This window comes from Myxine glutinosa, chromosome 2 (genome assembly GCF_964187855.1).
Source record: "Myxine glutinosa chromosome 2, kmMyxGlut1.1, whole genome shotgun sequence".
NCBI classification, from domain to species: Eukaryota; Metazoa; Chordata; class Myxini; order Myxiniformes; family Myxinidae; genus Myxine; species Myxine glutinosa.
In genome coordinates this window covers 28,740,919-28,768,278 of record NC_136262.1, presented here as the reverse complement: position 1 = coordinate 28,768,278, position 27,360 = coordinate 28,740,919, and the positions used below count along the sequence as shown (strand labels likewise).

General features: G+C 45.5%; 1 protein-coding gene across 1 annotated transcript in view; it reads right to left on the bottom strand.

The window, feature by feature from the left end:
* Nucleotides 1-1,563: 1,563 nt before the first annotated feature.
* Nucleotides 1,564-27,360, bottom strand: part of CSPG4 (chondroitin sulfate proteoglycan 4) — a 42,015-nt gene continuing 16,218 nt past the window's right edge. The window contains exons 4-11 of the mRNA XM_068109160.2: nt 25,405-25,581; nt 22,879-23,169; nt 22,553-22,729; nt 11,732-11,930; nt 6,238-6,369; nt 5,956-6,131; nt 5,514-5,694; nt 1,564-4,763 (exon numbers count right to left, since the gene is read on the bottom strand). Coding sequence (XP_067965261.2) covers nt 2,689-4,763; nt 5,514-5,694; nt 5,956-6,131; nt 6,238-6,369; nt 11,732-11,930; nt 22,553-22,729; nt 22,879-23,169; nt 25,405-25,581 — 3,408 coding nt within the window. The 3' untranslated portion in view covers nt 1,564-2,688. The remainder of the gene's footprint in view (nt 4,764-5,513; nt 5,695-5,955; nt 6,132-6,237; nt 6,370-11,731; nt 11,931-22,552; nt 22,730-22,878; nt 23,170-25,404; nt 25,582-27,360) is intronic.

Genomic DNA, 27,360 nt, shown 5'->3' with positions numbered 1-27,360 from the left:
CCTGGAGACTAAAGCTGAAATTGGGAAAACTAAATAGCCTATTTTACTCCTGGGGATCCCAGGATAATCCACCCAAAATATCGTTGCGATCGGTTCAGCAGTTTTTACGGTACCTTCGAACGGACAGACAGACATTTGGTGAATTATAGTAAGAATATATAATTATCTGGTGGGAAACGTTTTCCCGAAATTAACGTTATTTGCATCATTGTGTAAAAGTTGTTAGAGAATAATTGGGGTAATTGGGGACCCTCACCCCACCCTGAACTCTCAATCCCCACTTCCTCTGTTAAACAGTGTCATTGCAAAAGCAGGCAGCTCTTTTGGCTTTGGGAGTTGGGTCCATCTACATATTACATATTAGGTGGAGAGGGGACCTGATTGCGGAATTGGAATTAGGAATGGGGACAGGGTGGAATAGAGGGGGGAAGGGGATGTCTTCATTTTACTACGTCACACCGATGGTGTTTTAAAGGGGAAAATACAAAACGATACAACTAAACACCTCCAAGTCCTTTGATCAGTGTTTGATATTATAAACCCTTTACCAATGCAGCATTTACTGTTCTGAACCCAACTTTCCCGCCATTAAGTATCTTCTGGGCAATTTCCAACCAATTGGTTAATCACCTGTAATAAGCCAGTCCTAAAGCCCACATGTGCGACTGCAGAGGGAGGAAGTGATGAGTTTGTCTTCCAGAAAGAAAAAAAAACAAGCAGCTGATATTTAGTGTTACTTGTGGACATGATGCAATTGATCAATATGGATTTTATGAAATAATTTTCAAAGGGTGCTTATTTAACCGCAACTGTGACATGTGCGGTGATGGATGTGGTTGCTTGCACACCTACAAACGAGGCCTCTACAACAGTTACGGACCAAAGGCCTAAAGCTCAAATCATATAGGAAAGTTGGAATTTGGCTTGGGTGAAAAATCCAGCCTTCACGAAATTGTATACTCCAGAATGCAGCACCCCCTGCTGACAGCACCAGACGAATCGGACCCTGAAACAATCAGCAAAGCAACAAGGTGCTAATAAGACCGGAAGCTTTTTCATAGCAACTGTTGCTATGGCCCTTTAGACAATCACAGTGCAGTATTGTCTACACGTTTCGTAGGATCTCGTGAGATTCTCATAAAATTCTCATGAGATTTCACGTCAGTTGCCTTGGAGATGTTTTTGTTGTATTTTTGGAAGTGAGCAGGTGGTTTTGTTGTGACAAAAGCCTACCAGTGTTATTAACCCTAAATTGGTGTCCCCTGGGTATATCCATGCTGTATGGATGGGTATACCAAGGGGCCAGGGGTATACCTATTCATGCTGCTGTTCACTTTATTACCATTCAATATGTAATCTAATTTGAACCGTTGTTCACAGGACTGGTATAAATGTCACAAGGCAACTCTAAATTCATCCAGTACTCCTGAAAGCACTTTAATAAGATATTACAAACTGGAAAAACAAACAAACAAACAAAAAAAGATATATATATATATATATATATATATATATGTATTGTACAAAAGATCAGTGTTAATCCAACCAGTTGAACTGAAAAGAGTTTGTTGCAAAAATTTGAAAAGCTCACGTTTGAAATCGATGCGATGTGGAGTGAAATTCCACACCTTGAGCATGAATTTAATTTGTAGAATGAAGAACTTGTCTTGCAGGTGAAGGCTAGTGTCGACCTGCATCGGTGGACCACAGTGGGAAGCAAGGCGAAGCTGACGTTTCGGGCGTTACCCCTTCATCAGAGCAACCCGTCTAGCAAGAGCTGTTTTGCGTCCTGATGCGTTCAGTGTACGAGTACTAGCTCTTCCATGAGCCTCGACTTTATACAAAAAAAACCCCCGTCAACGTCCATTATGACTTTCACAACTGCGCAGCCAAATACATTCAAGTACGTCGAACCTCATCCCCGAACATTAGTTGGTGGACGTTAGAAATCAATCCAACGGTGTATACGACGAAGAGTAAGTGAGCTATCGCCAGCTCCCTGGCCAAATTCCAAATTCCTGTCCTGACATACATGGAGCACCGCATCAGCGGCATCTCGGCCAATTGTGCTACTCACAGCAATGCGTTCCATACCAGAGAAGAAGAAACTCCTTCCATCTTATTTGGCCATTCACGAAATGGGGGAAGACAAGAGATAAGTTCAAGTACGTCAAACCCCATCCCACTAATGTTGGCATCAGGTACATTCAAATATGTCAAACTTCTATTTTCCCCTTATTTTTGACAGAAATCCTCAGATTTCTACAACACATGGATGTATCAAGTAATCCCATTGTAGTAAACTTGTTGCTTTTGTAAGGAGACGATTTGTACAAAGGTTCCGCACTGCGAGTCAATCCATCAAAAAGACGTTGGTTGATTTAGTTGTCTTTTTTTTTGCAACAAGACCCAAATGCAGTGAGAATATCACGAAAAGGTTTTTAGGTTCGAGTCTCGATTTTTGGAGCACTAGAACTGGAAACTGTGAAAGAACAACTGTGAGAGAACAACTGTGAGAGAACTGTGAGAGAACAACTGTGAGAGAACTGGAAACTTCTCAAAAACGTCTTGGGATGTTTAACTGGTCTTTAAACTCCAATGAGGCACAACGGGATCCAAGGAGTTAACAACCGGGTTACAATTGTACCTCATATCCACAGATCTTAAATCGATGGATGGAGAGACATCTTAAACCCAATACTGATTTCTCCCTAGTGCTGGAGTGGTTGTAGGGGACTGTCGCAAAAGTTCCCTGCCGGAATCTTCCCAAGTGGCGCGTGAACCGAGAGGGCTGGGGGGAAGAGAGCGCTCAGGTGGTCGAGATAGGACCGGGGTCCTGCTGACTGCTGAGGTCTCCGTCTGCCATCGTTCTAGCGCCGTTACGGTCACTCCCGGCATGGCGGCGCTCCGCTCAGGCCAACGGATTGTGGTGCCCCTTGCGAGGTTATTTGGTTTGAGTGTCACGAAACCGTGGCAGTCCTTGCTCCGCCGCCGCTGATGCCACAGCCACATGCCGAATATTACGGCCAGGAAGACGACGAATAAGGTAACGGTCAGAACGAGGGGAATGACAACGGACAGGTTCCTTTTGCTCCTCGATGCAACCTCCAACACCCTGGGGATTGAGGAAACGGCTGCTTTCGTCACCTCAAATTCCTCTAAATTCTGGTTGTCCTGTGCCCACCGCTCCAGTCCCGAGTTTTTATTTTGGGTTGGAGGTGGTGTGGCTTGTGTGACATATACCTTTATGTTTGAGATTGTATTTGTCGTGACAGTGGGCAGAGATAAGCTAATTGCTGTGGAATGTTCTCTCAAGACAGAAACAAGTTCTGCCGCATCAACTGTGATTTCCTGACTTCCTTCAATTTCATGATTCTTTGGTTCTGCCGGAACAACATCGAAGACAAATTCACCAGCGGCAGCTTGCACACCCGCTGCTCGTAAAATAAAAGTGAACGAGTCCGAAAGTTTTCCGCCCACACTCGTATTTGATGGGCGACCCCGAATTAGCACCAACCCCTGGGCAACATCGTCCTGGCTAAAAATCTGCACATCGTTTTCTGAATTCCGTCTTTTTCGCATCGATAGTTCAGCACGAAGAAGCCACGCATACCGCGGTTGCCCGATGACCTCGAACATGGGATTGTCACCCGTGAGCCCTGCCAGCTCGCTGGCATCAAGTACTGAGAGAGTCAAAGGCACCGTGGAACCGGCACGGACCTCAAAGTCAGAGCTGGTGTGAAGCAATGGCCTCACCTTCACATGGATTTGGAGACCGGTGTGATTAATGCTGGCCGTCAGGGCATCGACCTCAAAGCTATCTTCCCAGGCTGAATGGTCACTCATGTGGTAGATCACATTTCCTGCATCCACATCTGATTGGGCAAAGGTTTCTGTCCGGCTACCGTTGACCAGTAGTAGGCCACGACGTGGTGGCCGAGAAACCTCATACGTTACTTCTGTCGACCGGCTGTTTGTTTCGGCGCAGAGGTTAGTCGGACCAACCTTAGCCTGCATCTCACCTTGCCGCAGGATCATACTCGTCAAGTTTAGCACCTCCAACCTGACTGGTTCCACCGAGATACTGAAGCGTGAGTAAATAGGTTTGTGTGTACCATCTGCAACCCAAAAGTAAAAAACACTGCTGCTAGAACTACCATCGGGTACAAAAAGGAGCCGCCCTACATTTATGTCGGCCTGCGTAAAGGTGACTGTCGGTTGTTTTCCTTCGTGTCTCGCCAGAACCAAGTATCCATTACCCGGACCTTGTACCACCTCATACGCCAGCTGCTCGGGTGGTGTATCTTTGTCCGTTATATGCAACTCTTCTGTTGTGATAGGAACATAGAGAGCATCTTGGACAAGCTGTATTCCAGGAGATTTTGTAAGCAAGTGAGGTAACTCGTCATCAACAGCAGTCACCACAACACTCACCATCTCCTCGACACTGTCTGTGGGCCTAGCACTGTTCTCAGACTGTGATGAAACCCATACTGCTACTTTGAACCCATCGCTGAGAGTGTCTGAGCCATCATGATCATACCACACACCATGTTGTGCCAAGGCGTGGTGTGAGAATCGTGGTCGTTCGGCTGAAATCTCATTTTCTGACTGGTAGAGGGTGCCATGCCTTGGAAAAACCGTAATTTCATATTCGAGCTCACGTGATGACCGTTGGACCACAGATGGTTTTGAAAGTAGATTTGAGGCATCGAGATAGGCCGTGCTGATGAGAAACTTCTCACCCTCAATCAATTTCACACCTATAAGGAACAGAAACACAGACTCGGTGTTAATATGGTGTTGGTCTCTTTTTTGACTTATGGTATTTTAATAATATTTTGACTTATTACGGCTTTTGCAATGATATAATAAAAGTTTCAAGCTCCGCCCTGCTCCTGGTTGAAGGAGCAAGGCCACACAGGTGCAGTCCAAGCTCCACCCCTCTCCCGAGAGGGAGCGAGGCTGCACCGGCTGACTTTTGTTTACAGATTTTTTCATTTACGGACAGTTTTGTGTTGTTTTTTTTCTGGAATCGTGGCTTCCAGTTACATCAGTATACAAAATTTCAACCTTCTAGCCCACCTAGGAAGTACTTAAAGATTTATATCAGTGAATCAGTGAGTGAGTGGTTAAGAAGTTATTTAAAATCAGTTGGTGCCACTATAATAATCGATGATTGGCTCGACCCACGACAGAATCAAGGACTCAATAGTGAGGGTCACCTACAAAAAAAATAAAAAAATCATATTCCTTCAAAAAATGATCATATAGCACATTAGCAGTTGTGCTGGAATTATTTGTTCCTGTACTCATTATCAAATGTAGATAGCGGAATGCTTGCTTCTTGAGCCAGTCATTGCAAACTTGGTATGTTGCGGCTCTGTGATTTAAGGTTGGTGTAAACGGCTTGTCACATGCACGGTTTAATAGTGTAACGGGTGTTGTTAGGGTTAGGCTCTGTCTAGGTTAGGTTAAAGTGGCAATGGGGTGATTACAGCAATGTTAAATACCTTTATTGGCCCTGAAAAGGCTCTGTCCCTTGGCCCTGTATTCGTACGACATGTTGACAGAAAAGGAATGCGTGGGTAGCTCGCCCGGTGGAGATGATACAGAGAATTGGAAGGAATCCTGGGAGTTCCACTGTTTCTGCGCCATCGGACCACACCTGTATGCGATCAGGCCTGCATCTACCTGCAACACCACAAGTTTGCCCAATAATAAAGTATGTTCCTATTACAAGTCAAATTTGTATTTGTATATGATTAGCAACCTTGCTGATATGCAATTTGAATGGTTAACAATGTTATTTCCGATTAACAATCGTATATTAAAAATGTAATTTATTATTTACTCAGGCCCATCCATTTATTACGTACGCAAATATGGTGGAATTTTTTAGCTTAAACCACTCTGGGTTTCATTGTTTGGTAGAATAGGATGTGAAGCTCTGACCTCACTCTGCGTGAATTTTCCCACTTCATAACTTGTGTCTTTATAACTTGTATGGACAATCGATCCGAGGCGTGGTCTGTGCACCACTGTGTAAAGCACTGTGCGGATTGAGGTGGTATCATAGTCATTGGTAACCACAAGTAAGTTCTGGGAGGTAATAGGATTCAGATCTTCACCTATGTCGGGTATAGAGAGGTATCAATATTAAGGTCTCCACACAAAGAAACTAAACAACACATAATCCGTATAACATCATTAGTTTGCAGGTCGATGAGTACTCACCAGGGTATATGCGGAGGCCACTATTCTTCTTCAGGGTCATGATGAAGACCTTGGCAGTAATGACAAAGATATGCCGTGGTGCCTCGTTTGCACCATCGCTCACACGGAAGTTGAATCCCCCTGCACTCACTCCTGATGTAAAAAAAAAATGATGCACACCAACCTTTAACACACACCAACCTTTAGCACACCTACATTTGCTTTAGCACACACCAAGCTTTAGCACACACTACATTTACTTTAGCACACACTACATTTGCTTTAGCACACACTACATTTGCTTTAGCACACACTACATTTGCTTTAGCACACACTACATTTGCTTTAGCACACACTACATTTGCTTTAGCACACACTACATTTGCTTTAGCACACACTACATTTGCTTTAGCACACACCAAGCTTTAGCACACACTACATTTGCTTTAGCACACACCAAGCTTTAGCACACACTACATTTGCTTTAGCACACACCAAGCTTTAGCACACACTACATTTGCTTTAGCACACACTACATTTACTTTAGCACACACCAAGCTTTAGCACACACTACATTTACTTCAGCACACACTGCATTTGCTTTAGCACACACTACATTTACTTCAGCACACACTACATTTGCTTTAGCACACACCAAGCTTTAGCACACACTACATTTACTTTAGCACACACTACATTTGCTTTAGCACACACCAAGCTTCAGCACACACGACATTTACTTTAGCACACACCAAGCTTTAGCACACACTACATTTGCTTTAGCACACACCAAGCTTTAGCACACACTACATTTGCTTTAGCACACACCAAGCTTTAGCACACACTACATTTGCTTTAGCACACACCAAGCTTTAGCACACACAACATTTGCTTTAGCACACACCAAGCTTTAGCACACACTATATTTACTTTAGCACACACTACATTTACTTCAGCACACACTACATTTGCTTCAGCACACACATTTACATTAGCACACACCAAGCATAAGCACACACTACATTTGCTTTAGCACACACCAAGCTTTAGCACACACGACATTTGCTTCAGCACACACGACATTTACTTCAGCACACACATTTCCCTTAGCACACACTACATTTACTTTAGCACACACCAAGCTTTAGCACTCATTACATTTGCTTTAGCACACACCAAGCTTTAGCACACACCAAGCATTAGCACACACTACATTTCCCTTAGCACACACTCCATTTACTTTAGCACACACTACATTTGCTTTAGCACACACTACATTTGCTTTAGCACACACTACATTTGCTTTGGCACACACTACATTTGCTTTAGCACACACTACATTTGCTTTAGCACACACCAAGCATTAGCACACACTACATTTGCTTTAGCACACACTACATTTGCTTTAGCACACACTACATTTACTTTAGCACACACCAGGCTTTAGCACACACCAAGCATTAGCACACACTACATTTCCCTTAGCACACACTACATTTACTTTAGCACACACTACATTTACTTTAGCACACACCAAGCTTTAGCACTCATTACATTTGCTTTAGCACACACCAAGCTTTAGCACACACCAAGCATTAGCACACACTACATTTGCTTTAGCACACACCAAGCATTAGCACACACTACATTTACTTTAGCACACACCAAGCTTTAGCACTCATTACATTTGCTTTAGCACACACCAAGCTTTAGCACACACCAAGCTTTAGCACACACTACATTTGCTTTAGCACACACCAAGCTTTAGCACACACCAAGCATTAGCACACACTACATTTGCTTTAGCACACACCAAGCTTTAGCACACACTACATTTGCTTTAGCACACACCAAGCTTTAGCACACACCAAGCATTAGCACACACTACATTTCCCTTAGCACACACTACATTTACTTTAGCACACACTACATTTGCTTTAGCACACACTACATTTGCTTTAGCACACACTACATTTGCTTTAGCACACACTACATTTGCTTTAGCACACACTACATTTGCTTTAGCACACACTACATTTGCTTTAGCACACACCAAGCTTTAGCACACACTACATTTGCTTTAGCACACACTACATTTGCTTTAGCACACACTACATTTGCTTTAGCACACACTACATTTGCTTTAGCACACACTACATTTGCTTTAGCACACACTACATTTGCTTTGGCACACACTACATTTGCTTTGGCACACACCAATCTTTAGCAAATAAAAATGATACACACCAAACTCTAATATATTTTTCTATATTCCTGTTTTAATCCTTGCTTTTCAGCTTTTCGTCAATTGATGTTACATTTACATTCTCTGCATTAAACATACTAGGGCGTGCCCGTACGTGGGTGCAAAAAAACATGCGTGCAAACAACAACAACAAAAAAAAACTTTGAAACCACGTGGCAGTAACGACCACAGAACCCCCCCCCCCTCTATTTACATGAAATGGTTTGGTCCATTCGCAAAGCCAAAGCGAACGGCTTGCGAGTACGGTAGAACCCCCCCCCCCCCCTCTATTTACATGAAATGGTTTGGTCCATTCTGCATATTATTTCTGCATATTATTTCTGCATTAAACATACATAGCATATTTTGTTTAATGTGGCATGTACAGTCACGTGAAAAAGTAAGTACACCCCATGTAAAGTTTTGACTTTTTCAACATATTTCAACATACAGCTATTTGATCTTCATTTCAACAATATTGATAGATAAAGGTGATATAATACAACAAATATCATGAAACATTTACATTTTGTAGTCCATTGTATAACTTAAATAAACATAAATGCAAATTTCGCATGTGGAAAAGGTAAGTACACCCTTGGCTCTAATAGGTGGTATTGCCCCCTTTGGCAGAAACAACCTCAAGTAGGCGTTTCTTATAACTGTCTACCAGTCTCTGACATCGACTGGGAGAAATTCTTGCCCACTCCTCCATGCAGAATTCTTTCAGCTGTGCGATGTTTGAGGGGTTTCTTGCATGCACAGCTCGTTTCAAATCCCTACACAACATCTCGATGGGATTTAGATCCGGGCTTTGACTCGGCCATTCCAGAACCCTCCATTTCTTTCTTTTCAGCCATTCCTTGGTGGATTTACTGGTATGTTTAGGGTCATTGTCATGTTGCAAGGTGCACCTTCGGTTGAGCTTCAACTTCTCCGACAGATGGCCTCACATTATCCTCAAGCACCCTCTGGTACAATGAAGAATTCATAGTGGATTCTATGATGGTGAGCTGCCCAGGCCCTGATGCAGCAAAGCTGCCCCAAACCATAATATTTCCACCACCATGCTTTACAGTTTGTATCAGGTTCTTGTGGTCAAATGCTTTCTTTGGTTTTCGCCAAACATGTCTTCTGGTACTGTGGCCAAATAGCTCTACCTTTGACTCATCTGTCTGGAGCACATTGTTCCAGAAGTGCTGGTCTTTGCCTCGGTGTTCATTGGCAAACTTTAGTCTTGCCCTGATGTTCTTTCTGGACAGTAAAGGTTTCCTCCTGGCACATCTCCCATGTAGATCAAATTTGTGCAGCCTCTTTCTAATGGTAGACTCGTGCACTTTGACATCAACAGTGGCAAGAGCTACCTGTAGGTCCCGTGATGACATTCTGGGGTTCTTAGAGACTTCTTTCAGCATCTTGCGGTCTGCTCTCGGGCTGAACTTGCTGGGGCGGCCTGGCCTGAACAAGTTGGCAGTCGTTTGGAATCTTCTCCACTTGTAGATGATCTTCCGGACAGTCGAATGATTGATTTCAAATTGTTTGGAGATCTTTTTTAATCCCTTCCCAGAATCGTAGGCATCTATAACCTTCTTTCTGAAGGCCTCAGAGAGCTCTTTTGATCTCGGCATGGTGACGCCGCACACCAACAACAAAGACCAAACCAAACTAAATGTCTGAGGTTTAAATAAGACAGGTTCCTCCAAGATACTCTCCAACGATGTTCGAATCATTTGCACTTGAGCTGGTGCACCTGATTCTAATTTTAGGTATTTGAAGTAGTGATAAATGTAGGGGTGTACTTACTTTTTCCACATGCGAAATTTGCATTTATGTTTATTTAAATTATACAATGGACTACAAATTGTAAATGTTTCATGATATTTGTTATATTATATCACCTTTATCTATCAATATTGTTGAAATGAAGATCAAATAGCTGTATGTTGAAATATGTTGAAAAAGTCAAAACTTTACATGAGGTGTACTTACCTTTTCACGTGACTGTAAGTCACATGATAAAACAATATCCCATAAAGTTGGCCGACTTGGCATTATGATGATGTGACATCAGGTTCAAAACCCATATTCTGTAATAATTTGTCAATTGTCTGCAAATAGGTATTGTAATTCACGTAAAAGTACACTCGTGTCTTCTAACGCCGTTATCTTGTATGAAATATATGTAACTGGGTGTCCTATCTTCCGGGATTAGTTGGTGGACGTTAAAGATACCACGGTGTCCTTCTTGAAGAGCAGGCGAGCTATCTCCGGCGCCATGAACAAATTCCAAATTCCTGCCTTAACCTACATGTGGCACTGTATTGGCAATACAGCCGTGCCCACAGCAAATGATGCTACCCACAGCCATGTGCTGCATATGAAAGAGGAAGAAGAAAAAGGAAGAGGTATTCTGCTCTCCCTGCCTGGTCTCATCTGCAGCACCAGCTCCTACTTTGTGGTTGATTCTTAATGTCATGACTCATGAGGGAAACTTGAGAGGAACTGAAATGACGTCACACTTCTGGTTGCAATTCTGCCTTTTCTTTGTCTATCAACTCTGCTGTTGGTGTGTGTCCCACACTCCTCCTCTCATTCTACTGTTGTTACCCTTACCAGAGGAGAACGTATTGTGTTTGGGTCTGTTTTTTCTGTTTGTGCGCACATCATGTGCTAATGTAGGCCACAATGTTTACACGTTATCTTTTTGTTCAACCGAGTACATCTATAAAGTATGTACAATTAGAATGTGAGTACGTCTATAAAATACGTACTATAAAACCACACAAACGCCACATAAAACGGGTTCTGGGGACAGTCTGCAATCTTTGATTGCTCTTTCTCGCTTCCGTTACGTTACGTCCGTTGACATATTTGTGCCTTTTATCCTCCAAAGCATCTCACAAGTTATCCAGTGCTGCAGAAAAGGTTCAGGCAATAAAATATTGTTTGTGATTCCCAGAACATCCTGGAGGTGTTCTATTATGCATGGGTCTGGAGACATTGCTGGCAATGGAAAGGTATATGAAAGGTTTATTTATTTATTTATTTTAGAAAAGTGCAAGGTAAAGTTGTACAAGTCATAGATGTTACCAAACCCACAGTGTTTCATCCCGTCCTATCCCATGAATAATGCAATGATTCCCAAGATTGAATGCCCAGTGCATTAGGCGCAATGCAAGATGCCGAATGCCCTTTCCAAGAAACCCTTTAAGTTTAATATCTTGTTATTCAAAATGTCTGCCAATCGGGTGACTTCTGCCACCATCTTACCACGGTGAGTGAACACGAGGCTGCCATCCTCCAGGTGAGCCTGTGTAAAGTTAAGGACAGGCATGTGTGGGGCCTGTTTTAAAGCAACGTATCCATTGCTTGGTACACTGATGGAGTAGAACAGGTTACTGGCATCGGAATCCTCATCGCGACTGGACAATTCTTTGGTCGTCAGGGGCACCGTGGTCTCTGCCCAGACCTGTGGAGCCAAGGGAACAGGGAAAGTTGGCATAGATCTACCGATGACCTTTGGTTTATAGGTTCAAGATAAATATTGTTGCGGATATGGGACTTGGCCTCCATATCCGCTTGTAAATATTCCCCTATTTCCCCAATACTCCCCAACTATCCCCAATCCCCCATTCCCTAGTCCCATTGCCTGTAAATAACACTGTAGAACCGACCTTCCCCTTTTTCCCCCATTAAATGTCGTGCCCAGGTCCACCGCATCTCACGTAGACAACTTTCGGACATCTTGCTAGTTATTCTTAGTCTATGTCAGTCAAGGACTCGTTTCCATTAATTCTGACTCTTCGTTGCACCAGAATGTGATTGTATGGCACCAGTAGTGAGTTTAGGACCTCCCCATACCTCCTCCCATCTTCCTCATGAAACCACAACAACCACAACTACAACAACAACTACCACAACAGCGCGCGGGGAGTGTGCGTCCTCACTCCGGCTCGGTTAGCCGCCATTACCCATGTGCGCCGACGGGGTTACCACGAAGGGGCTGCCTGTCGGCCCCTCGTCAAGGGCGGAGCCCGGTAACCCCCCGCACCCAATCAGAAGCAACGGGCCGATTCCATCTGGGGCGGAGCTAACGAGCCGAGGGCGTGTCACTCCCCGCCGGATATACGCAGCCACTTACCGGACGTGACGTCAGATGCGCCTCAGCCACGAAAGAGAACCAGACGCCACCTCCGAGCGCTGTGAGACCTCCCGCATCTCTGGACCGGACCGGGTCGATTCTGTCCCTGAGCCAAGAGTGCACCTTGAGCCATCGACTACCCGCCTTTCCTTGCCATCAATCCCCATGTGAGTCAGTCTTGTCCCATTTATCTGTTGTCTGTCGGGGCTAAGATAAGACCGTGTTTAAGTGCCCACCTTTCTATGCTGTCTCTCTTGTCTTTGTAATCTAACCTTCCGCAATATTATAACCTCCTCCGGAGGTCTTGAGAACCGTACCCCTGGTGTCGTGTCATTTTAAACCCAGCCGTTGTGTCCTTTCCATCATTGATTTAGCATAGCGCGACTTAGTCAACGTTCGAGTATAATCGGGTAACTTGTGCGAACACGGCGGCCATTCCGCTCGGCCCAGCATAACATCTTAATAAGTCGTGTCCGTAACAATTGGTGTCGAGGAGTGGAATTCGGACCTGGGACTAAATTTGTTAGGCCCAAATTTTGGAACACCAATTGTACCATTAGGGTAACAATTGGTGTTGGAAAGTAGAATTTGATCCGGAGCGCGTTTCCCGCGCTCGAAATTATAACGGCGAAATTTGATTTTGTTTTACGAAAATAAAAACCCAAATTTTGAAAGTCGCGCTATGGCAGACCAAGTCGGCTGGGTTCCGGTAGAGGAGAGTGAGGCAGGGTCGGTCCAGGACCAAATTGAGGGACGTGAGGAGAGCGAAGCAGCGAGGGTAGCAGACGCACAAAATGGCGCCTCGCTGGTCACGGCGACCGCGCCCGCGACCGTGGCAGCGCCCCTGGTGGATTCGAACCTTTTTATGTTGCAAATGAGGGCCCTTATGGAACAAATGGGTGAGCGATTGGAGGGCCAAATGGGGGTAATGGGGAACCGGATGGATGCTCAGGGTGAGCGATTAGAGGGCCAAATGGGGGTAATGAGGGACGAAGCGAGGGGTACTGGTGAGGGGTTAGACAACGGGATAAAAGAGGTAAAGAATGGGTTAACGGGGGTGGAAAACAGAATGGCTGCCCAGGAGAATCAGTTAGAGGGGGTGAAAAATGGGTTAATGGGGTTAGAAAACAGTATGGAAGGCAAATTGAGGGACATGAGGGACCAAGCGGAAAGGGAAGTTAAACAAATGGAGCAGCGGATAGAGGGGGTCAGAATGGGGGTAGAAACCAAACTGGATGCTCACAGGGAGGAAATGGAGCAGATGAGGGTGGCATCTGGGCAGGAGATGCAAGTGATGGGAGAGGAGATCAGAAGAGGTGTGAGTGAGGAGGTCGGAGGAGTGCGCGAGGAGGTGAGGCACTGTAAGGAGCGCATGGAGAAGGAGGTGAGAAAGGGGACTGTAAAATTGCAAGGTGGTATAGAGGAGTTGACGCAGGAGGTGGAACAGCTGACGGAGGGACAAAAAGGACTAACGGAGCAGGTTCAAAGGAACACTGCGGTATTAGGAGGGTTAAAAGCGACACAGAAGGCACTAAAAGATGACTTGGTAGCGACAAAGAGGGAATGTCAGATGGTACGTGAGGGACTGACAACGAGGTTGGACGAGGTGATAGAGGTAATGGAGACGAAGGACCGGCAGGTGAGGACGCACATGGAAACGGTCAAGGTAGCCTTGGAGGATGAGCTTGAGGAGACGTACCGGGGAATAAAAGAGGTGAAGCAGAAATTAGAAGAAGTGGAAGAAGGGGTGAGCGAAATTAAGAAGCGACGGAGAGGGGATAAGAAAGAGATAAAAGAGGAGATAAAAGAATTGGTCCGAAGTCTGTGTTTGGATCGTGATGATGTGCTCATTAACCGGATGAGGGATTCGCAGGTGATGGAGGAGAAGCGAAGAGGAAGAGGACCCGGTGTAAGTGGTGACCAATATGGTCGTGCGTATGATGCGCCAGGGGATTTAAGAAGCTTGGGGGTCGAGATGGACCCGGGTGTTCGTGAGAGGCCGTTGGTGAAGTGTGCGACAGGTCTGGTGTGCGAAAAAGGAGGTGTGCGAGAAAGTCCGACTCTGGGGTGTGTGAGGAAAAAGTGCGTGCCAAGGAGTGAGGGTGCTGGCGAGAATGAGTCGGTCGTAGCGCGTGTGCGAGGGAGCACATGGAAGCGCGGTGTGGTAAGTGTAACAGAGGGTGTGACGGGAGAGTGTGCGCAAGAGTGTGTGCGAGAAAGGTGTGTGACGGACGGGTGCATGAGGAAAGAGTGCGCTGTCAAAGGCAAGGAAGAATGCACACCTGTGGTGAGTGTTACAGAGGGTGTAACGGGAGAGTGTGCGCGAGAAAGGTGTGTGACGGACAGGTGCATGAGGAAAGAGTGCGCTGTCAAGAGTAAGGGTGAGTGCGCTGTCAAGAATGGAGGTGAGAGTAGTGAGAGTGACAAGGAGCGTGAGTTGGTTGTGACAGGTGAGAAAGGAAGCACACCTGGAATGGTAGAGCGTGAGTGGGAATGCACGCTGGAATTGGTAGTGAGGCACGTGGTTGGGTGTGCGAATGAGAGCACACCTGTGATTGTCACAGAGGAGGTGACCGAGGAGGGGGCGCGAAGAGGTGTGTTGGTGAGGTGTGCGACCAACGAATGTGTGCCAAAGTGTTTGGTGGTCAGGTGTGTGACCAAGGCTGTGAGTGGAATGGGTGTACCTGGGTGTGTAAGGAAAGGTACGAGGAGCATGGAAACGGCTGGATGTGTGAGCAAGGAACGGGCTGCGGGGTGTAAGCGTCCAGATGAAGCATCGACGGTAACCGGTTTAGAGGTTAGAGCGACTTTTAGCCGAATCGGGCCCTCGGTGCGTGCTGGGCCTCGCTTTGAACGGCCGCGTCCGTGCTCCACTAGGCGGAGCGGGCAGCCCGATAGAAAGGGTCGTCATGGCGACCACTTTTTGTTGAGGCAGTCCGGCAGGTCGAGATCGGGACATTGGATGGCTCCACGCCGAGATGGTGCGTGGGATCTCGGCCCGGGTAAGCCCCCGTCCCTGCACCGAGTGCCGGACGCATCCAGCCGCTGGCACAGAACAACCCGCATTCATGGCTTGGCTTTACGAAGCCGGGCTTTGGACAGGAATTGGCGCACCGAGAGGCATTAGTGAGTAGACTGGGTGATGAGGTTAGTGTTTTGGACCCAAAATTAGAGAAAAACAAAATTTGATGATTGGCAAGGGATTGGCAGTAGTGATTGGCAGATGATGGGTAGTGATTGGCAAATTTTTGATTTGTTGAAATTTGATGTGCCAAATTGGTAGGGGGAGATGCCCGATGTGGTGGGATGGCAACTCTGTCATCCCTCACAAACGTGGGGCAAAGGAGCAATAGCTTATGGGGTGTATGGCAGTGAAGACTAGCCCGGGTGGGTTAGGTTATATTGTTAGGGCCCTAGAAGATGACATTAGGTGACGTTAAGTTTAGTTAGTGACTGATACCTGTAGTGGGGACGCAGGTAGATTAGTGTGGATGATAATGACGTGGGAGCGCAATAGTTTAAAGGGACGACTGGGAAGCGCAAGTTTCAGAAGGGAGTAGTTAGCTGAGATGATGCCGTGTGTGTGAGAATTGAACAGGTGTGATTGCACAGGTGTGCAACTGGACAGGTGTGTGGAGCAGTGTATGAGTAGTGAGTGTTGTGGATCAGCGCGAATGCGCTTGGGGAGAGAAGGGTGCAGGCGGCACCAAGAGTGAGAGCACAGGTGTGCAGGTACAGGTGTGTGGAGAGAGTTGGAGTAAGTGGTACGGAGTGGTGTGCATGGTGCGAAGGTGTGGATGGGGGAAGAGTGGACCCCTTTCACGAGTACCCGGGGCGGGTAGTGTAAGTGTTAGGTAGAGGGTATAGGTAAATTGTGGTTGGATATTGGCATTTGTGGTGCGGTTGCAGAATGGTATTGCGGATGGGTGCATTAGTGTTGTGGAAATGGCTGGGCGTGTAGCCTGTTAGTGTGTGTAGTTGGTTGGGCACTCCACCACTGTGAGGATGTCGGCCAGGTGAGGCCGCAGATGGGCTCTGGGAGCCGGTAGTTGTGAGTGGGTGCCTGAGGATCCCGGGTGTGGATCGGGCAGCCCAGTGCCAGAGAGGGCACCGAGTGGGGAGAGCGCCAGAGGGCCTTCCCCAGGTAGTTAGGTTAGGGTAAGGAGCAGGTAAGCTCGGAGGCAACTGCAGTGGTGGAGGTGTGCAGGTGGGTAGACCCGCTGGGAGAGGTACACGTCGCGGCCCAGAAATTGTGCGTGGGCACCGGGAGATGAATCGGGGGAGTGAGACCCCAAATTGAAAAGCACCACAGTTTGGTCAATGGGAATTGGTTTTTAGAACCCATAGTGTAAGAGGGCCAATGGTTTGGCAGGAGAAAGACCCCGGGTAATGTAAAGTTGTTAAAGTCATTTAGGAAATAGTTAGGATTGATGAACCTGTCGCACCATACGCAGCCACTTACCTGTGGTGATGATGATGACTCCACACCTGTGTTTTCTTTGTTCTGTTGCAGGAAATGAGAATTGCTGTGAGGATTTGTGAGACGCCTCACGACGTGGATGAGACATTGGGGTGATTCCATCTCTCCCTCCCTAGGAGGGACTGATGATGAAGTGGTAATGGCAAATTTTGATGTTCAGTTGGAGATGGCAAATTTTGATGAGAGTTGAAAATGGCAAATTTGATTGGTTAGGAGGGAGAGAAGACGAATTTGGTTTATGGGAGGAAAGGGGAAGACAGTAGGGACGTTTGTTGATTTGTAAAGTAGATGTTTATGGGTAGTGTTGTGTTTTGTGGATACAGTAAGGGGTAAGGGAGGGGCCATGTAGGTTACCTGGTGGGGGGGGGGGGCGTACGGTAGGAACGTACCTGTCTCACCTGGTTCCCATGTGCCCCCAGTGTGCATCATCTTATATTGCGTGCACTTTTGCGCCCTTACCACCTTACTCGCTTGTCTTCTTCTTTCGTCTCCCACCTCCGAGGATCTGGCTTTGGGGCAGAGAGAGAGGAGAGAGAGGTGCTGGCTCCGCAGTTGTGGGCCTGCACTTTCGCTGCTTGCTGCCTGGATCGATACACCATATGGACCGCAATTTTTGTGGCCACCCACAATGGACCGCAGTTCTTTTGCGGCCAAGCACCACCCGTGGATGGACCTATGGGTCAACGTGGCACCTATGCCATACAGGTGAACCACTTATAGTTGGCCCCCTGACGGCCACAATAAAGAAATGGACGCGGTTGGCGCCTTTCTTTATTTTTGAAAGCAGTAAGAAGGCCAAGTGCACCACACGAAGAGCAAGAGACACCTGCAGGGTTAGGGGTTGTTGTTTTTATTTTAATGAACAATGGTGACTGCACCGATTGGTGCTTGGGGTGGTGCTTTTGGTGCTTGGAAGGGGTGCTCTGCACATTATTAAAGGCCGTAAGGCCACAGAGCACTCGTGGGTTGGTGTATCGATGCTGGCATGCGTGCTCTCTCTATGCATAACATCTGCATGTGTTCCTCCAAAAACAGGTCCTGGATCGTAGTGTAAATATCAGCGTAGTCTTGTAAATAATGCTCCCTACCGGCTGTATGTTTAGTTTGCGAATTCTTTCCGCGATTCGGTTATCCTGTGGGTGTGTTTCTGTGAGGAGAAGGGTGCAACGTCGCAGGGGGACATATTTACTCATTTGTGAACATCTGTAAAACTGTCGCACTCAGGGTAGAGTTAATAGTAGAGGGAACTACATCTGAGTGCCACACTAAAATAGGTAAAAATTTATCGGGTCGAGACGCCCCGAGGGTAGAGAAGGGTGCAATGTTGCGGATATGGGACTTGGCCTCCATATCCGCTTGTAAATATTCCCCTATTTCCCCAATACTCCCCAACTATCCCCAATCCCCCATTCCCTAGTCCCATTGCCTGTAAATAACACTCTGTAGAACCGACCTTCCCCTTTTTCCCCCATTAAATGTCGTGCCCAGGTCCACCGCATCTCACGTAGACAACTTTCGGACATCTTGCTAGTTATTCTTAGTCTATGTCAGTTAAGGACTCGTTTCCATTAATTCTGACTCTTCGTTGCACCAGAATGTGATTGTATGGCACCAGTAGTGAGTTTAGGACCTCCCCATACCTCCTCCCATCTTCCTCATGAAACCACAACAACCACAACTACAACAACAACTACCACAACAGCGCGCGGGGAGTGTGCGTCCTCACTCCGGCTCGGTTAGCCGCCATTACCCATGTGCGCCGACGGGGTTACCACGAAGGGGCTGCCTGTCGGCCCCTCGTCAAGGGCGGAGCCCGGTAACCCCCCGCACCCAATCAGAAGCAACGGGCCGATTCCATCTGGGGCAGAGCTAACGAGCCAAGGGCGTGTCACTCCCCGCCGGATATACGCAGCCACTTACCGGACGTGACGTCAGATGCGCCTCAGCCACGAAAGAGAACCAGACGCCACCTCCGAGCGCTGTGAGACCTCCCGCATCTCTGGACCGGACCGGGTCGATTCTGTCCCTGAGCCAAGAGTGCACCTTGAGCCATCGACTACCCGCCTTTCCTTGCCATCAATCCCCGTGTGAGTCAGTCTTGTCCCGTTTATCTGTCGTCTGTCGGGGCTAAGATAAGACCGTGTTTAAGTGCCCACCTTTCTATGCTGTCTCTCTTGTCTTTGTAATCTAACCTTCCGCAATATTATAACCTCCTCCGGAGGTCTTGAGAACCGTACCCCTGGTGTCGTGTCATTTTAAACCCAGCCGTTGTGTCCTTTCCATCATTGATTTAGCATAGCGCGACTTAGTCAACGTTCGAGTATAATCGGGTAACTTGTGCGAACACGGCGGCCATTCCGCTCGGCCCAGCATAACATCTTAATAAGTCGTGTCCGTAACAATATCTAGCTTACACTTCTCTACAAAATAGCTATCACGTTCTGCAATGAATCTTCAAAATTTTGTGATTTGTGCCCAATTTCATTAAAGTTCACTAAAAAGGATAAAAAAAGGAAGTTGAAAACTTATTCTCAGGACTTTGTCAGATCAATGGAAAAGCACAGGCACCATTTTAGAGGATATAAAATATTTACTGTTTGAACATTAGTGTTTCCAAGCGAGGATGAATGATCATTATGTCACTCTAAAGCTGATGACATCACTATACCTGAGTTGGCAGGATAGCCTAGAGGTCCACACACTCACCTCTGAGCTGTTTTGCCTTAGTTCAAATCTTGGCCTAGATGACTGACATTTGGTGTCCATCCCATCCTCTGGAGATCTGACCTTTACAACCAAATGTGCATTCCTGCCCTGACCTCTTATCTTCAATCATGGAATTCACTCATGGCCCCTGCCCAGTGCTGCCCTTTACATGAGCAATTCATTAGTTTCACCTGTGGAAATCCATTTGCGTCGGTGACAAAAGGTAATGGAGGAAAGTGAAGATGCATTTTTGTTTTCACAATGAGATAAGGCTTTTGGAAGACATTGTACATAAATCACATGCAGAGAAAAGACATTGGAGGACATGTCCTTCAACATGAAATACAAGGGCATTGATAAATAAGAGACAAGCAATTGCCTCTTGTTCATCAATGCCACCCTTTGTATATATGGTATGTAAGCCAAGGCTCACTACTTTACGTGCCAGGAGTTCAGGTGAGAATACCACAGGCTACCTGTTTGACAATATGAATTCCAATTGCTATATTGACAGGAGACTCTAGGGATTGGCAAGATAGCTCAGAAGTTGTACGCTTTACCTATGAGCTGTCTAAACTGGGTCCTTGGTGATGCCCGGACAGGATGATGTATCCATGCATACACTGCCCTTTGCAGGTCCTGTCTTCTAGGATTGCGGATGATAAACATAACAGGTGCAAATCCCATTTACTATGTTTACACTGTGTACTAACGTCCTTGTAATCCTACTATACAGGTAGTGCAACCGCTATCCGACAACCCCAAAAACCGGAAAGACCCGAAAACTGGCAGAATTTTTGAAACCCCACGGTCCTACAATTTAAACCCTTTAATTCTGAAAAAATATCAGAGACAAACTTGTGAAGTGGCGTGTACGTCTGACTCGGCCTCACTGCGTTGTGCTCTATCGTTTAATATGCACAATTGTGTTTGTGCAATAACCCCTGTATCACAGTCATGTCGAAATCATGTTGTATCACAGGCATGTCTAAAATGCCTTCAACATCTGGACAAGCTCGTGGAGCTTCATATCAAGTATCAAGCAAAAAGTGCAGTTGTTGCACCACCACAACTACCTTCCCTCTACAACAAGAAACAGCAACCATGCTTAACCACCCTCACTCAATCCCGACTGCTTAACCTACACCACACAACTGCTAGCCCACAGATTCAAGACCTTCACCACACAACCACTGCAAATGCCCACGACCCTGCCTTTACTTTCAAAACTGTCGGCAACAGCTGCACGGTACAGGGGAAGTACTGGCGTTGACTTGCCTTGTACCACCATCTTCCAACTAAGCTAACAGGAAGTGCAACGGTGCGCTAACTTCCCCGTAACTTCCTACAGACATCCATGATCCTGTTGCCTGCCATACCAAAATACGTCCGTCCCATGTTATGTGAGGAGTTCCGAGCCGTGGCCAAGTTCGGGCATCACTGAAGACGATGTGAGCTCAGCAAACTCACGGCGAGGATGACACCAGCACCAGGCCCACCAAGGCCAATGAGCTTGCTGCGATAGGGCCAAATGGAGCGGCGCATGAACCTTGCCTCTGGCCATCACACCCCCCACCTGTGAACCCTGAGCTCCTCCCCTCTCCAGACAGATCTCACAGTCAGTGATTAGTAGTTCTTGGGCTGGAGTCTACGATTTAGTCTAGGACATGTCTGAAATCTGGGTCTGATCCACGGTTCACAATCCTGGCAGAGAGCGGAGTTCTGGATGGGGAGGTGGATGAGCTGATGAGGGTGCTGAATTCAAACAGGAGCTGGGAGCAATGAATCAGCAATTATCCAGTCCATAACTAAAAGAGCTCAACCTGTTATTTTCCCCATTTACCCCTTTCTTAGCACAGGGAAGCGAAGCACACGACATCCCTCACATGGTGAGGTAGAGGACGGACCAACCTTGATCTCCCTCACTCTCTCAAACTTTGTCACTGTGATTCTGGATTGGCACCAATGTCACATTAGTAAGTTTGTACTAAGGGGATAATCATATGGGTTAGCTCTGCACTGTGTCCTTTTGCTCTTGTACAAATCCTTCCCATTGCATGTCTTATGTCCTTACCTGCTGTACATACAATAAAACCCATTGCCTTGAATGGACACACACATTTCCTCACCCCCTCTTGTAAATAAACCCTGTACAATTGTTCTTTCGATCTGTCTGTGCATGTCATTTCCTTCATTGGTCTTGCGTAGCCTGTATTAGTTTCATTTCCTGCAAATTGGTTCCAGTTTATATCCGGTGTGCACTGTCAGTTCCGCACAGCTGCAACTGATTAAAACCTAAGGTAAGATCAGTGCACATCGAGGGCACGAACCCCGGTTAGAAAGCTACGTTATTCCCAGGTAAACGGTATTTAGATGGAGGACCCTGAGGGATCCGGTAAAGTTATAATTGGCTAGCAACCCGCCAGGGCGCAGATTTATCCACGCTCAGTGGCCTCAGTTCTGGTAGTCTGGGAGGAACCGAGGCTCCCTGTCATAGTAGACCCTGGAACCCGTGGCTGTAACTTTATTGCAAATGAATGTAAGAATATTATCTGTGTCACAAGTATTGTGCACGATCGGTATAGGGACCCGAAATCTGGCAAATCCCAACAACCGGCAAGCCTAATTCCCCATCCTTGCCGGATCAGGGTCCCCGATCTGTATACACTATACAGCTTTATTTAATAGGTGGAGCACGCACAATCACTGAGCTTGCTGTACCTTTGACACATTACTGATACTCACAACTTGCAAAATGACATACCTTAAGGCCATTATTGACGTATACCACTGGAGCCTCATCGTTGATTGGCTGGACAATCACGTGGATGGTGATAGGTAGACTGAGTCTTTCCCGCTCTGTATCATTGGCTAGTAATGAAAAGCTGTCGTTCCGTGTTTCACTGCTATCATGCACATAGTAAATGAAACCTTGTTCCACCTGGAAAATACAACATTGTCAATATCACCGTGTATCCTTCAGATCACCTTGGCTGATCCAGGTTGATATTGGTCTGAGCAAAGCTATATCCTTCCAGGATAGGAGATAAAGCATCAGGTTCCCAAGCAACAAATGATGCTGTCGCTCACCAGTGACCTGGAGAAATATCTCAACGCCTTTCCCGGTCTCTTTGTGCTCTCCAGCTGTCCATGCCTGGGTGGAATTAGAGTTGTGAAGATAAGCTCTTGTCTGGCTGAAGGTAGTTCTGGGGCACTAAGCATGGAACCCCAAGAAAGTGCAACTGCACCGCCCTCGGTCACCACCAATGGCATTGTGCTCACCAGGGCCACAAGGTGTGAGATTATAGAAATGGGGACGTGTAGGCCCAAGAGCGGTGGCGCTACGCCATTTCCTACCGACAATACCAGCAGGTCACTTTCCTGGAACACAGGTTCACAATGATAACAGCAGTATACTAATCATATGAACAGTATTCTAAACTGATCAATCTCCTAAGGGATGGGAGATGGTATTGTAATTGGTCTGTGAGTGTGTGAGTCCTCACGTAGATCATTCATCCACAGATCAAAAGTAATCTACCTACCCAAACACCATTTGAAACCGGAACAAGTTTGTCGACATTAACCATTATAAGTGAAGAATGGACAGATTCTGTGTAACACATGACCACAGCAAATTGTGTTTCTTGATGGTGGTAGATTTATGTCTAATTGACGTAAATTGGTGGTTTACGTTTTGGGTCTAATTTAACCACAAGTTGATTTTACACCTTGAAAGGATTATGTCCAAACTATCCACGCCTGTTCCTGAGGGTTTGTTTGTCTTTACCGTTCATGGTTTCAGGTGCATTGAAAAGCCTACGGCCTACGTTCTTGACTAGCGCACCCGGCTGGCCTCAGGCACAGTTCAACAAGGTTGTATCATTTATCCATTAGTTGATTTTATACCTTGAATGTGGATTATGTGCGAGTTAGCCGTGCCTGAGGGTATGTACTCCCATCTAGATCTACTGTAATCTACATAATTCATTCTAAGGCAATAGAAAATTGTCACAAACTCGAAGATTTCACAGCCAATGAAATAGGGTTATAAATCTGCATTTATTTTATTTTATTTTTTGGATAGAAGATCGAGGCTCGTGTAAGAGCTAACATTAATGACAAAAAAAACAAACGGACACATAAGCCGAAATAAAGGGAACGGGAGACAAGATGGGGAGATAGAGGGAAGCTCACAAGTACAACATTTGAAAGCAAGGACATCGGGAGATCTGTGGGAGGGAGAGGGCTTGGGGGAGGAGGCATTGAAAGGGGGGTGGGGGGTGGGAGAGGTAAAAAAAACAAAACACGTGGACACTGCAAGGACTTCCAGGAAAGAAGTCGGTATTTCAGAAAAGTGGATTTGGAGTGAATTAACGGGGGTAGAAAAGATCAAGGTTTTGGATGGGGGAAGTTAAGAGATGGTGGTGAACAGCTGTTTTAAAGACCTGGAGGGATGAGTGGGAGTGAGGGAGTTTGTTTGGAGTTAGAGAGAGGGAGGTATATGTATTTTAAATAGGATTGCCTATATATTTAAATCCTATATATTTCCTATATATTTAAATAGGATTTTAAATAGGATTTTAAATATGTATTTTAAATACATATACCAAATTGTAAAAAAAAAGTTTTTGCTTAATCTTAAAAAAAAATTGCGAGCTTTGTTGAGCACACAATTATTTTCAAACTATGCAAATCTAGATGTCCTATTTGCAATCCTGTTTGACAAAATCTAAGGATGGATTAAGAGATATTAATTGACAGCAATTGTGTAATCAAAGATGGGCACTCTTTAAAAGGGACATGAAACCATAACATTGTTCTCACTTCCAGAAGCGGGGAATGTCAACTATTGGGCAAATCAATGATCTTCCGAAGGTAAATCTACAATATAAACCCCAATGTCAGTTTGTGTGTTTGTTCAGATAGATTAAGAAATAACAATTACATGAGTGGTAAGTGTAGGTTTTAAAGGCCAATCTTTCAACATGAATGTGTGTTCACTATGTCTATTTTTGAGGATTAAACAAACTTGAAAAACATTTTCCATTAAAGAGTAATTATCTCTCTTCTATTGGAAATGTGGACGGTGGCTTGCAAACAGAGCCTCGAGGGCGGTGTACAAAGCGTTTTTTTTAAATAACAATAAATACAAGGTGCAGGGAGGGCAAATTTGCTGCACATTACGTGCAGCGCATACAGAGTAAAATGAGTGTTCATTTACGTTCATAAGATGTTTAATAAGTAAAGAAGATATAAGCTAGGTCGAGGATATAAGCTAGGCCGAGGCTTCAGACTTTGACATGCTCACGAGACTGCATTGTCGAATAAACTGTTCCAACCTGTCATTTTTGACGGACTTTTACACGAGTGATTGAATAATTCATTCATTCCTTAATAATTATTTTCGAAACAGATAAAATCTTACCCATTGAGAGGAAACTTTATTTGCCTTTTTTATTTCCAATCAGAGGATAGCTTACTGTAATGGCCTCGAGTCCTGAGTCCAGTTAACCAATATGGTCTTCAGTAAGAAATGAGAAGGTAAATTAAGGAATCAGAAGAATCAACCAAGGCAATACGAGGAATTAATAATAAGACTTGGCAAGGCCTTACCTGGGCAGGCCCTGTGTGCACATAATGTATACGTCCTTCATCCACCTCCAGCTGACTGAATGAGGTGATTGGGCCTCGTGATATTTTCTCCAAGTCCATGCACTTTAGGTATCCATGTGTGAGGCTTTTTTCCAAGGTGAAGATTATTTCCTTTGGAGAACTTACCAGATGCTGGACCTAGATAGATATAGCCATGGTAGATTAGAATGACATTGTAATTATAATAACAAGCATTATTATCTATCTATAATTCCAGTAATCTCTGTGTGTATGTATGTATGTATGTATGTATGTATGTATGTATGTATGTATGTTTGTCTGTGACCGCTGTTTCTCGACAACTACCGGTCCGATATACTTGAAACTTGCCAGGTATATTGCTGGGGACCCGAGGATGTGCCTTTTCAAGGTTTCATATTAATCAGAGAAGTAGTTACCGAGCTATGTCCAAAAAACGATTCAACCAATCAGAGAGCAGCGAGCTATCACGTGTGCCGAACGTGGCGAACAGACTCTGCCTCGGACGGCACATTTGAGAGCGTATTCATTTATTTCACGTTGGCAAACTATGTTGCCGTTAAACTATGTTTTAAAACTAATTAAAACTAATTTGCGATTCATTCGCTTTCCTGCGCGTTTGTGCACGCGATGGCGATTTCTTTACCAAACTCCGCAAGCCGTTCGCTTTGGACCAAACCATTTCATGTAAATAGAGGGGGGGGGATTGTCACCGTACTCGCAAGCCGTTCGCTTTGGACCAAACCATTTCATGTAAATAGAGGGGGGGGATTGTCAACGTACTCGCAAGCCGTTCGCTTTGGACCAAACCATTTCATGTAAATAGAGGGGGGGGATTGTCACCGTACTCGCAAGCCGTTCGCTTTGGCTTTGCGAATGGACCAAACCATTTCATGTAAATAGAGGGGGGGGGATATAATTTTAGATATATATATAGTACGGGCATGCCCTAGTAATATAAATTATGAGAAAATGAGATACGAGAAAAATCATGATGACTATTATTATTATTACTGTATTATATAAATTATCAGTTGCCTTTTATCTTTTTTAAAAGGTGATGCATTTCTTTCCCATGAGTCAGTTCTGTGACATTCCACATTAGGTTTGGGTGATTCAGGACTTGGAAATAGTGAACTAACTCCGGTCCACCCTCTCGGCCCCCCTAAATAACCTATTGGGCCTGATAGCCTTAAAAGATTGGCCTGGTGGTCAGGTAAGTGGGATATGTCTGCAGCAAGCCTAAATTCAACAAGCAGTGACTCCGAGATTGTCTCCATTAACTAAGAGGAAGGAATGGCACACACCCAACCTTTAGTGAGTGAGTGGAAACTGATGACCGTGAGCATGATATTTGCCTCATTACGAACATTTATGACTCGATCATCAGTGGCTTGTGTTACGGATTCGTCACTTCCGCTTTTGTTGTTATTATGTACTTGCAGGATTTTTAGTTTCAGGTAATATTGTTGTTGAGATTTTTGTGTGAAATGGAGATGACTTTAGTAAAAGGTAGAAATAAATTTTTGTGGAGGAATAAGAAAAAACGCCGCAAAGAAACCGGAAAAGGAGGAGATCGGCAGAGAGAGAGGAGGAGACGGCCATGAGTCGCATCAAGGCTGCGAGCGGACTTTTTTGACATTGGTCGCGAATGAGTTCAGGCTTTCCAGGAAAGGGATTGCCCGCGACATCGTCACATATTGCGATTGCAATTAAACTTGCATCTCGGGTTTTATCACCAAGTGTGAGCTATTGTTGGAGGGAAAGCAAGTGCCTCCATTACAGGCCAATCCACCATTTTGTCCTCGAAGAGACCATCCGCTTGATGCATCGTATTTGGTCGTTGGGATTTCTATATCGGCTTAATTCTCATATCGACATCATCGTGTGGATTGCTGTTGGTTTTCATATCGGCTCAATTCCCATATCGACCTCTCA